Genomic DNA, 13697 nt, shown 5'->3' with positions numbered 1-13697 from the left:
TGTTGCTTTCTTTTTAGGTATGCACTGGTAATGTCAATATCAAAATGATGTCAAAACATAAATTATTTTAAAATCACTTATTTTAAATTAATATGGAAGAAGTGAACTTTCATAGACATATGGGTTTGCAGTGTCTGCTTGTCATCTGTTGGTGGACTGTTGGCATAAAAGATTTTTAGGGTAACCCTTTTTGAAGCTTCTTGATTTTATTACACTCACTATTCCTCTTTCTTATTGAGCAACAACAAACTTATCTGTCTGTTCCACATTACAACCCTTCAAATAGCCTAGACAGAGGGTAGAACAATGTAATAAGCAAACTCATGCTTTGGAATTAAATAAAAGTGAGCGTGTACTCATTGCTGACTTTGGGTGTCTTGATCAAAATTAATTTCTGAGAGTATCCTCTTTCATAAAATTGGCTTATTAATATCTACCTCTTAGGGTTTGGGTAGATTAACATATAAAGTACTTGGTACATACTCTAACTTACAGTGAGCTCTCAACATTCTCTATTATTTGAAGCATGCTCCACCTCTTTTCCAAGAGACTTTTCAAGTATAATATGTTCCACTCCTTTAATCCTTTCTGGTGGAACATGAGTTTTAGATTCCTTACCCTCTGAACCACACTCCATGCAAGAGCCAATGTCCTTTTGAAACACTGTCCTACTGAAAATGGTGCCATAGATATCAGGTGATTTTATTGAGAGCACTGATATTCTGATGTAGTAAGATAGGGGTACAACATAGGTCTGCCTCAATCCTGGTACTTATTTCTAAATAGAACACTTTTCTTAATAGAGACCATGATTAGTTTGCCTCTTTTCTTCTTCTTTTCTTTTTTGTTTGTTGGAGTTTTTTTGTAGCTTTATTACATTTTTTTTTTTTTTACCTATATTGAGCTTGTAGCAGTTAATTTGTTGCTACTTTTTTCACATCACCTCTTAGCAAACAGATTATCCCACATACTACATGTGTATACTGCATGAATGTAGTTGATTTTGAGCCTCAGTTGAAGATATCTGTTAAATTCCATTTTGCTCATTTGGGCCAAGCATTTCTGCTAGTTGAGATCACTTGGAATATTGACTTTCCTGTCACTATATCGTTCCAAATTCTGAATCCTACTCAAGTGTGAAATGTTGCCTTATCTATCTTTACCCAAATTCCTGATAAGAACATTGAAGAGGAGAAGGTCAAGGGCAGGAAACCGTCAGGCCCATTCATCATCATAAGTCCTTGTTCACTATCTGTAGTTAATGATGCTAAATGTTCCCCATTAAATATGACAATTACTGCAGGGTTTTGTACATACTATTTATCCTGTTTAAGGAATTGTCTTCTACTCCTAGTGTGATAAAAGTTTTTATCTGGAATGGATAAAAAGAAGTTTATTTAGTGTGTGTGTGTGTGCACGCACGTGTACATGCGCACATGCATGTATCTCCTGTCATAATCATGATCTTTCTCCTTTGATAATGTGAATATATTAATCTTCTAATAGTATTTCAACAAGGCATTCTTGAGATAACACCCTTCCCACCTCTGGCTTTTTTTTTTTTTAAGTACATTTTATACATTGTTGGACTCAGTTTGCTAATATTTTGGTTTGGTGTTTGGATCTGTGTTTGTCAAGGAGATTGGCCAAATTTTGTTGTCAAGGTTATCAAATAATGCATTGAGAAGAATTTCCTTAAAAAGTTTATCTGATTTTAAAGTGATATGCTCATGAGATATCTCATAGAATTCATTTGTAAGGAAATGTACATGAATTTACAGATATATTCACATATTTTCTTTTGCCAAAAAAAATACACTTATTTTTCCCAAATTTTAATTTTAATAATCTTATAAACCTATGGAAGTTTGAGAAAATAATACATTAGAAACCTATATTTTATACCTTTTATACCCTTCACCTTACCAAACACTGTGTCATTTGTCTTGTTTCATATATATATATATAAATTTACACGTGTGTGTGTGTATGTATATATATATATATACACATATTTATGCTTTGTTTTAAATAGAGCTGCAATGAACATTTTGGTACATGACTCTTTTTGAATTATGGTTTTCTCAGGGTATATGCCCAGTAGTGGGATTGCTGGGTCGTATGGTAGTTCTATTTTTAGTTTTTTAAGGAACCTCCATACTGTTCTCCATAGTGGCTGTATCAATTTACATTCCCACCAACAGTGCAAGAGTGTTCCCTTTTCTCCACACCCTCTCCAGCATTTACTGTTTCTAGATTTTTTGATGATGGCCATTCTGACCGGTGTGAGGTGATACCTCATTGTAGTTTTGATTTGTATTTCTCTAATGATTAATGATGTTGAGCATTCTTTCATGTGTCTGTTGGCAATCTGTATATATTCTTTGGAGAAATGTCTATTTAGGTCTTCTGCCTATTTTTGGATTTGGTTGTTCGTTTTTTTGTTATTGAGCTGCATGAGCTGCTTGTAAATCTTGGAGATTAATCCTCTGTCAGTTGCTTCATTTGCAAATATTTTCTCCCATTCTGAGGGTTGTCTTTTGGTCTTGTTTATGGTTTCCTTTGCTGTGCAAAAGCTTTTAAGTTTCATTAGGTCCCATTTGTTTATTTGTGTTTTTAGTTCCATTTTTCTAGGAGTTGGGTCAAAAAGGATCTTGCTGTGATTTATGTCATAGAGTGTTCTGCCTATGTTTTCCTCTAAGAGTTTGAGAGTGTCTGGCCTTACATTTAGGTCTTTAATCCATTTTGAGTTTATTTTTGTGTATGGTGTTAGGAAGTGTTCTAACTTCATACTTTTACATGTACCTGTCCAGTTTTCCCAACACCACTTATTGAAGAGGCTGTCCTTTCTCCATTGTATATGCCTGCCTCCTTTATCAAAGATAAGGTGACCATATGTGTGTGAATTTATCTCTGGGCTTTCTATCTTGTTCCATTGATTTATATTTCTGGTTTTGTGTCAGTACCATACTGTCTTGATTACTATAGCTTTGTAATATAGTCTGAAGTCAGGGAGCCTGATTCCTCCAGCTCCATTTTTCTTTCTCAAGATTGCTTTGGCTATTCGGGGTCTTTTGTGTTTCCATACAAATTGTGAAATTTTTTGTTCTAATTCTGTGAAAAATGCCAGTGGTAGTTTGATAGGGATTGCATAGAATCTGTAGATTGCTTTGGGTAGTAGAGTCATTTTCACAATGTTGATTCTTCCAATCTAAGAACATGGTATATCTCTCCATCTATTTGTATCATCTTTAATTTCTTTCATCAGTGTCTTATAATTTTCTGCATACAGGTCTTTTGTCTCCTTAGGTAGGTTTATTCCTAGATATTTTAATCTTTTTGTTGCAATGGTAAACGGGAGTGTTTTCTTAATTTCACTTTCAGATTTTTCATCATTAGTATATAGGAATGCAAGAGATTTCTGTGCATTAATTTTGTATCCTGCAACTTTACCAAATTCATTGATTAGTTCTAGTAGTTTTCTGGTAGCATCTTTAGGATTCTCTATGTATAGTATCATGTCATCTGCAAACAGTGACAGCTTTACTTCTTCTTTTCTGATTTGGATTCCTTTTATTTCTTTTTCTTCTCTGATTGCTGTGGCTAACACTTCCAAAACTATGTTGAATAATAGTGGTGAGAGTGGGCAACCTTTTCTTGTTCCTGATCTTAGTGGAAATGGTTTCAGTTTTTCACCATTGAGGACAATGTTGGCTGTGGGTTTGTCATATATGGCCTTTATTATGTTGAGGAAAGTTCCCTCTATGCCTACTTTCTGCAGGGTTTTTATCATAAATGGGTGTTGAATTTTGTTGAAAGCTTTCTCTGCATCTATTGAGATGATCATATGGTTTTTCTCCTTCAATTTGTTAATATGATGTATCACGTTGATTGATTTGCGTATATTGAAGAATCCTTGCATTCCTGGAATAAACCCCACTTGATCATGGTGTATGATCCTTTTAATGTGCTGTTGGATTCTGTTTGCTAGTATTTTGTTGAGGATTTTTGCATCTATGTTCATCAGTGATATTGGCCTGTAGTTTTCTTTCTTTGTGGCATCTTTGTCTGGTTTTGGTATCAGGGTGATGGTGGCCTCGTAGAATGAGTTGGGGAGTGTTCCTCTCTCTGCAATATTTTAGAAGAGTTTGAGAAGGATAGGTGTTAGCTCTTCTCTAAATGTTTGATAGAATTCGCTGGTGAAGCCATCTGGTGCTGGGCTTTTGTTTGTTGGAAGATTTTTAAACACAGTTTCAATTTCAGTGCTTGTGATTGGTCTGTTCATATTTTCTATTTCTTCCTGGTTCAGTCTCGGCAGGTTGTGCATTTCTAAGAGTTTGTCCATTTCTTGTAGGTTGTCCATTTTATTGGCATAGAGTTGCTTGTAGTAATCTCTCATGATCTTTTGTATTTCTGCAGTGTCAGTGTTTACTTCTCCTTTTTCATTTCTGATTCTATTGATTTGAGTCTTCTCCCTTTTTCTCTTGATGAGTCTGGCTAATGGTTTATCAATTTTGTTTATCTTCTCAAAGAACCAGCTTTTAGTTTTATTGATCTTTGCTATTGTCCCTTTCATTTCTTTTTCATTTATTTCTGATCTGATCTTTATGATTTCTTTCCTTCTGCTAGCTTTGGGGTTTTTTTGTTCTTCTTTCTCTAATTGCTTTAGGTGCAAGGTTAGTTTGTTTATTCGAGATGTTTCCTGTTTCTTGATGTAGGCTTGTATTGCTATAAACTTCCCTCTTAGAACTGCTTTTGCTGCATCCCATAGGTTTTGGGTCGTCATGTCTCCACTGTCATTTGTTTCTAGGTATTTTTTGATTTCCCCTTTGATTTCTTCAGTGATCACTTCATTATTAAGTAATGTATTGTGTAGCCTCCATGTGTTTGTATTTTTTACAGATCTTTTCCTGTAATTGATATCTAGTCTCATAGCGTTGTGGTCGGAAAAGATACTTGATATGATTTCAATTTTCTTAAATTTACCAAGGCTTGATTTGTGACCCAAGATATGATCTATCCTGGAGAATGTTCCATGAGCACTTGAGAAAAATGTGTATTCTGTTGTTTTTGGGCAGAATGTCCTATAAATATCAATTAAGTCCATCTTGTTTAATGTATCATTTAAAGCTTGTGTTTCCTTATTTATTTTCATTTTGGATGATCTGTCCATTGGTGAAAGTGGGGTGTTAAAGTCCCCTACTATGATTGTGTTACTGTCAATTTCCCCTTTTATGGCTGTTAGCATTTGCCTTATGTATTGAGGTGCTCCTATGTTGGGTGCATAAATATTTACAATTGTTATATCTTCTTCTTGGATCGATCCCTTGATCATTATATAGTGTCCTTCTTTGTCTCTTGTAATAGTCTTTATTTTAAAATCTATTGTGTCTGATATGAGAATTGCTACTCCAGCTTTCTTTTGATTTCCATTTGCATGGTATATCTTTTTCCATCCCCTCACTTTCAGTCTGTATGTGTCCCTAGGTCTGAAGTGGGTCTCTTGTAGACAGCATATATACGGGTCTTGTTTTTGTATCCATTCAGCCAGTCTGTGTCTTTTGGTGGGAGCATTTAATCCATTTACATTTAAGGTAATTATCGATATGTATGTTCCTATTCCCATTTTCTTAAATATTTTATGTTTGTTATTGTAGGTGTTTTCCTTCTCTTGTGTTTCTTGCCTAGAGAAGTTCCTTTAGCATTTGTTGTAAAGCTGGTTTGGTGGTGCTGAACTCTCTCAGCTTATGCTTGTCTGTAAAGGTTTTAATTTCTCCATCAAATCTGAATGAGATCCTTGCTGGGTAGAGTAATCTTGGTTGTAGGTTTTTCTCCTTCATCACTTTAAGTATGTCCTGCCACTCCCTTCTGGCTTGCAGAGTTTCTGCTGAAAGGTCAGCTGTTAACCTTATGGGGATTCCCTTGTGTGTTATTTGTTGTTTTTCCTTAGCTGCTTTTAATATGTTTTCTTTATATTTAATTTTTGATAGTTTGATTAATATGTGTCTTGGCATGTTTCTCCTTGGATTTTTCCTGTATGGGACTCTCTGTGCTTTCAGGAGTTGATTAACTATTTCCTTTCCCATACTACAGAAGTTTTTAACTATAATATCTTCAAATATTTTCTCAGTCCCTTTCTTTTTCTCTTCTTCTTCTGGGACCCCTATAATTCGAATGTTGGTGCGTTTAATGTTGTCCCAGAGGTCTCTGAGACTGTCCTCAGTTCTTTTCATTCTTTTTTCTTTATTCTGCTCTGCAGTAGTTATTTCCACTATTTTATCTTCCAGGTCACTTACCCATTCTTCTGCCTCAGTTATTCTGCTATTGATCCCTTCTAGAGTATTTTTAATTTCATTTATTGTGCTTTTCATCGTTGCTTGGTTCCTTTTTAGTTCTTCTACGTCCTTGTTAAATGTTTCTTGAATTTTGTCTATGCTATTTCCAAGATTTTGGATCATCTTTACTATCATTATTCTGAATTCTTTTTCAGGTAGACTGCCTATTTCCTCTTCATTTGTTAGGTCTGGTGTGTTTTGACCCTGCTCCTTCATCTGCTTTGTGTTTTTCTGTCTTCTAATTTTGCTTATCTTACTGTGTTTGGGGTCTCCTTTTCACAGGCTGCAGGTTCGTAGTTCCCATTGTTTTTGGTATCTGTTCCCAGTGGCTAAGGTTGGTTCAGTGGGTTGTGTATGCTTCCTGGTGGAGGGGACTAGTGCCTGTGTTCTGGTGGATGAGGCTGGATCTTGTCTTTCTGGTGGGCACGTCCACGTCTGGTGGTGTGTTTTGGGGTGTCTGTGGCCTTATTATGATTTTAGGCAGCCTCTCTGCTAATGGATGGGGCTGTGTTCCTGTCTTGCTAGTTGTTTGGCATAGGGTGTCCAGCACTGTAGCTTGCTGGTCGTTGCATGAAGCTGGGTCTTGATGTTGAGATGGAGATCTCTGAGAGATTTTTGCTATTTGGTATTACGTGGAGCTGGGAGGTCTCTTGTGGACCAGTGTCCTAAAGTTGGCTCTTCCACCTCAGAGGCACAGCCCTGATGCCTGGCTGGAGCACCAAGAGCCTTTCATCCACACGGCTCAGAACAAAAGGGAGAAAAATAGAAAGAAAGAAGTAAAGAGGATAAAATAAAATAAAATAAAATAAAATAAAATATAATATAATAAAGCTATTATAATAAAAAATAAGAAAAAAAATTATTAAGAAAATTTTTTTTAATTTTTAAAATAAATTTATTAATTTTTTATAATAAAAAATAAGGAAAAAATTATTAAGAAAAGAATTTATTAAGAAAAAAAAATTTTTTAAATAAAAATAAGAAAAAAATTATTTAGAAAAAAAATTTTTTTAAATAAAAATAAGGAAAAAATTATTAAGAAAAAATTTATTAAGAAAAAAAAATTCTTTTTAATTAAAAAACAAAAAACAAAAAACAAAAAACCGGATGGAACGAACCCTAGGAGAAATGGTGAAAACAAAGCTATACAGACAAAATCTCACCCAGAAGCATACACATATACACCCACAAAAAAAAGGAAAAGGGGAAAAATTAATATATCCTGCTCCCAAAGTCCACCTCCTGAATTTGGGATGCTTTGTTGTCTATTCAGGTATTCAACAGATGCAGGTACATCAAGTTGTTTGTGGAGTTTTAATCCGCTGCTTCTGAGGCTGCTGGGAGAGATTTCCCTTTCTCTTCTTTGTTCGCACAGCTCCCAGGGTTCAGCTTTGGATTTGAACCCGCCTCTGCGTGTAGGTCGCCTGAGGATGTCTGTTCTTCTCTCACACAGGACGGGGTTAAAGGAGCAGCTGCTTCGGGGGCTCTGGCTCACTCAGGCTGGGGGGAGGGAGGGATACGGATGCGGGTCGAGCCTGCGGTGGCAGAGGCTGGCGTGACGTTGCAGCAGCCTGAGGCGCGCGGTGCGTTCTCCCGGGGAAGTTGTCCCTGGATCACGGGACCCTGGCAGTGGCGAGCTGCACCGGCTCCCGGGAGGGGCGGTGTGGAGAGTGACCTGTGCTCGCACACAGGCTTCTTGGTGGCGGCAGCAGCAGCCTTAGCGTCTCCTGCCTGTCTCTGGGGTCCGCGCTGATAACCGCAGCTCGTGCCTGTCTCTGGGGTCCTCGCTGATAGCCGCGGCTCACGCCCGTCTCTGGAGTTCGTTTAGGCGGTGCTCTGAATCCCCTCTCCTCACGCGCCAGGAAACAAGGAGGTAAGAAAAAGTCTCTTGCCTCTTTGGCAGCTGCAGACTTTTTCCCGGACTCCCTCCCGGCTAGCTGTGGTGCGCTAACCCCTTCAGGCTGTGTTCACGCCGCCAACCCCAGTCCTCTCCCTGCGATCCAACCGGAAGCCCGAGCCTCAGCTCCCAGCCCTGCCCGCCCCGGCGGGTGAGCAGACAAGCCTCTCGGGCTGGTGAGTGCTGCTTGGCACCGAGCCTCCGTGCGGGAATCTCTCCGCTTTGCCCTCCGCACCCCTGTGGCTGCGCTCTCCTCCGTGGCTCTGAAGCTTCCCCCCTCTGCCACCTGCAGTCTCTGCTCGCGGAGGGGCTTCCTAGTGCGTGGAAACCTTTCCTCCTTCACAGCTCCTTCCCACTGGTGCAGGTCCCGTCCCTATTCTTTTGTCTCTGTTATTTCTTTTTTTTTCTTTTGCCCTACCCAAGTACGTGGGGAGTTTCTTGCCTTTTGGGAGGTCTGATGTCTTCTGCCAGCGTTCAGTGGGGGTTCTGTAGGAGCAGTTCCACGTGTAGAGGTATTTCTAATGTATCTGTGGGAAGGAAGGTGATCTCCACGTCTTACTCTTCTGCCATCTTGCCCAGACCCCCCCCCCCATTCTTTATAAATAAATACAACTGCAAATATTTGGCTTTTCCTCTGGAACTTTCAAATTGCTATGGTGCAAATAGTTCATTGCTTTGAGACGATTTGAAACTCTCCAAGTAGACCTTTTCTTCCTGTTTTCTCTCCATTTACTGAAAAGCAATTTTAAACATTTGTATTAAAAATATTTGTGCACCCACAAGATTGATATCTTTAGAAACAAAATAAAATATTGTAAAATATTTTAAAACAAAAATGTATTGATATTACAAAAAGGAAAGAATGACTTTAATTTAAAAAATTGGAAACCTTATTCAGGAATAAGTTCTACATGTTGTTCACAAGATTCTTATCACTAGTGATGAGAAAGAATTTTTTTTCTTTCTAATTCTGCTAATTCTTCTTTGCAAGTTTTAAGTGTAACATAATTATTCCAGGGGATCTGTGTATGTGATCACATCCACAGACAGGCATTGACTCTATTGGTGTAATAGAAATTCAAAACAGAACTTCTTAAACTTGTTGAATTTATACTATAGCCAGTGACTCAGGAACACCTCCAGTTTTCTGCATCCACTCCCACTCATATATAGAAATACTTTTTAAAAATAAAGACCTATTTAAACAAATAAAATATAAATAACAACTTTGATATGAATCTTATGTCCTCTTTCCTCCTGATGTACATAAAAGGAAGAAAACCTGTATACATTTACTAACATTCAATTTATTTCAGATCTAGGAATCTATTATACAGTAAGAGTTAAACCACGTTTGTCTGGATTTTTACAATTCACCAAATGCTTTGACACCCATCATTTCTCTGAGGTTATGTGTCTAGCTGAGGTCATTCAGAGAAGTGAAAAAAGCATAACACTTGATGAAAATATTAACAAATCAATTTTACCTCAAATGGCTTAAAAACACATTCTACTCTACCAGAATTGTAAATTGTATTCGCTCCACTCTGCCAGGTGGATAAACCTATTTAGCTAATTCTGCTTTGCAAGTTTTATTTTATCAATTATTTTCTAACAGGCTTTTACATAGTGTCAGAATTATTATAATTCTCCTACTGTCATACTAAAACAATGGAACATCTTCTAAAACATACACTTGTTGAATAAGTGGGCCAATTTGGAAAATTTGATGTTGATTAGTAAGTAAATATAAACATATTTAAAGTAGATTAAGAAATTTTAGACTCCATCCAGGTTCATGTTTCTAAGAGCCAGATGACTAGAATAATATTTTAAAATGATAAAACTCAGATAGCACCATTAAAAAAATGATAGTGTGATGCTTATAAAATAGCACATAAAAAAATAAAAAATAAATGGTTTTAGAACTAAAGGAATGGAACACCAGTGATGAACAGTCCATGACAATGTTGGGAATCACTGGCTAAAAGCTCATTACAATATCATAACTAAAAATTGTAGCTGGAATGAGGCAAGGTTTCAGATATGAAGAAAGAACGAAACTATTTTTTTCCCTATACTTCGCAGCTTTGAATCTAACTAGCTCATGTGATAGAAATTTGTAAAAGTAAAAAAAAAAAGTAATGTGGTAAATAAATAAATTTGAACTGAAATTTGAAATAATAAATATAAAGAAAGGAGACAGGAAAAACAAACATGATCCACTTTGATTTCACAATCAAATGACATGTATTTCTTTTGAATAGAATTCAAGTTTAATCAAACATTTGTAAATTAAGATTTAAAAAAAACTAACATAGGAAGTTTACAAAAGAGAACAGCTTATTCATTAATATTTGTTTTTCTTATTAAAATGCACTCTTCCTGGGGCACCTTTACAGGCTAATTTTTTTTTTTTTAAAGTATATGACATTATTGTCTTGATAGCAGTTATCAAATGAACCAGGAATGTATGTCATCTCCAGTGTTTCCTAGAAGCCTGCTTCTAGGAACAGATTTTGCTGTTTAAAATCTGTGACATTAAAGTAAGTGACATTATTGTCTTGATAGCAGTTATCAAATGAGCCAGGAATGTATGTCATCTCCAGTGTTTCCTAGAAGCCTGCTTCTAGGAACAGATTTTGCATCTCTTCTATAATTTTACTGAATGTCTGAAAGGTACAATAAAAGGGAATCTGTCTGCAAGGTGATCTTTTAGTTGTAAAGTGCACTTTGATATAGGTGGCTCTTCAGATTAGGTGAAATCTTGTGTCCAATAATACAAATGGTATATCTACAGCACATGTTAAGTTTGGAAAGTTGTGTTAAAGCACCTAGAAATTCGTTGGATAACAAGAGGATCAACATAAAGAATGAATTCTGTTGAAAATTTTTTCAGATTTTTAATTTTTATAAAAATAGAGCTAGACTCAGGGACTGATTACTACCAACGCTTACCTGGTTAGTCCCACATGACATCCGCTCACTGATAAACTTAAGAACAGTTGCTCAGACCAGACTGATGAGTGAGAATCATTGTCTCAATGATGGGAGAAATTAGATAGATTTCATTAGTGAGAGGATTTGAGGGTGGGAAGGTTTTGTTTAGTTCCACTGAATGCTTTTATGATAATGAGGCCAAATTGAATATAGAGATTATAGGTTAGAGAATTTGCTCTCAATTCAAAACATGAGAATTGAAGCAGAGTTGTTACAAAACTTTATTGTTTTGAACTTTGACAACTTAATCATTAGATATAGAACTCATATAGAGTCCAGAAGGGAAAATTTAGTCAAGTGTTTGGACACTGAAATGCGAAAAGTTAAAGAGAATTTGATTCATTTTGTGTAAATAAGATGTGACAGAGAAGTTCGGTGACATATTGTTGGAACCAGATGAATCCAAGCTTATTGTATGGTAACATTGGTAATGAATTTGTGCAATTGTGATTGTTTTAGGAAAGTTAAAGATGTAATAGTACCACTAAGATTCTTTGAGATCTCTTTTATTTATTTATTTATTTATTTAATTTATTTTTGGCTGTGTTGGGTCTTCATTGCTGTGCGCGGGCTCTCTCTAGTTGTGGGAGCGGGGGCTACTCTTATATTTCTTATAAAATGTTACCCTTTCCTCTTTATCTAGCCCACCACTTTAATCTAAAAATAATTGGTATATTGAAAATGTCTCTTCTTTTGAAATTTTATTCAAACATAGGGATTCTTAATGTACTGTATCACTATTCCTGTGCCATTGTTCTGAGTACAAGAAGGACGCAGAATGCATTTGCAGAAATGCTTGGTTTTCCCTCTCATCTTTTGTTTTCTCTATGTCCACTTATTATTTTGACTCTTGATCAAAGCCTCGGAGAATACTCTGGAGTGTTAGGGAAGGTCTATTTTCTGATTTCATAAGAGCTGACCCCTACATCTTTCCAACTTGTCAGCCTCTCTTGGTGGTTACTTGCAAGTGCCGTGGGCAAGTGTGAGGCCTCAGGACTTGGGCATAAAGGGAGAAAACATTTCCTTTCCTTGGAGGAGCAAGTGCTGGGAATGCTATAGTTCGTTTTTGTGATATTCTTGCTACTGGGAGCAAATTAGACACAGTAAGGGGACACACAGACACACACACATACACACAAATGAGAGCATTTTGTTGTGTGAAAGGTTCACAATTCTGAAATAAAATGAAGTCCTTTTGTGTATAACTAAAAGTAGGAGAAAACATACAACTATGATTAAATTAAAGCTGTTTTGTATTCTTTTCATAGGTCTTTATTTTATTTCAAAAATATATTTATCTTCTAGTGACTATAACATGTTAAAATTTTTAGAAAAATGTGTGGCATCTAGATTATTTTTATTCTTTCAATTCATTAAACATTTATTAAGTTTATAGTTGTGGTAAAATATTGTGCTGAATTTTGAGGGAATAAAAGATAGAAGAGATGTAACTCCTGACCTGAATGAATATTTAAATATCCTAAAAGGATTTAAATGGAGTATTTTTCAATCATACAGACAATATTACAGGCAGTATTCAGAAGCCTAAATAATATTATTCGTATAATTTAAAGTACTTTATCATTACTCTCCAAATAACTTGAGACTAATTGGTTTTAACAGTACAAGTAATTAAATAACATATTAGTGTTCATATCAAACAACTCAACATATTTTCAAACAAAATGACATAAATCTTTATAACTTGTAATTAAAGGGTTGTTTTCCATATAAAAAGTTGGTATTCAGGAAATGACTAGGGTACAATAAAATAATAAATGTCCATGAGTTTTTAAAAAAATAATAAAAGATTATTGACATAGAGAAATTGAACCGTCTAGTAAATATTTGTCTCTGTGCTTAACAAAAGACATGTAATAAAATGCTAAACAAACAAGTAAATATTTATAGAGCACACAAAGTCAAGTTCCAAACACATTTTGATAATAAATCTCCCATATGGTAGTACCCTTGAAATTAAAGTTTGAGAAAAGTAAATAAATCACAATTGAAAAAAAATCAGGGTTTTAAAGGCAAAAGAAAAAAAAAGGTTTTACCTAATAACAGCAACTTTACAGTTCTTGCATCTCACTCAGCATCTTCCTGAAGCTTTTTCTCCAGTTCTTTTGATCTTTTGGCTGACTCCTTGCTCTCTGAACTAATTCCACTTCCCATCTTGTAGTGTTTGATACTTGTCAGTTTATTTGCTCAAACTTTTTGAAATGTAGAGCACAGCTCTGGTTTGGACATAGGATGTAAGAGCAATGCTCTGCTGAAATACCCAATAGCCCATTGCCTCATTTTCTAAGACTCTCCTTTGACTAAGGAGATGCTTTCGAGCTGTCACCTGATCAAAGGGTAAAACCATACAACCCTATGGCAGCTAAAGAGAAAATTCTTTATGCTTTCAGATTAAATGGTTACTTCTGACACATCTTCAAACCTGCTCTTCTTCCTTAAAGAAT

At 35.9% G+C, this 13697-nt stretch overlaps 1 protein-coding gene across 1 annotated transcript in view; it reads right to left on the bottom strand.

The window, feature by feature from the left end:
* Window positions 1-13407, bottom strand: part of LOC118900558 (guanine nucleotide-binding protein G(t) subunit alpha-3-like) — a 47457-nt gene extending 34050 nt beyond the window's left edge. Inside the window, 1 exon segment of the mRNA XM_036862955.1 lies at window positions 13290-13407. Within this exon segment, the coding sequence (XP_036718850.1) occupies window positions 13290-13407 (118 nt within the window).
* Between the last annotated feature and the right edge of the window lie 290 nt (window positions 13408-13697).

Source organism: Balaenoptera musculus, chromosome 9 (assembly GCF_009873245.2).
Source record: "Balaenoptera musculus isolate JJ_BM4_2016_0621 chromosome 9, mBalMus1.pri.v3, whole genome shotgun sequence".
In the NCBI taxonomy this organism is placed as follows: domain Eukaryota; kingdom Metazoa; phylum Chordata; class Mammalia; order Artiodactyla; family Balaenopteridae; genus Balaenoptera; species Balaenoptera musculus.
This window is presented reverse-complemented; position numbering and strand designations above follow the sequence as displayed.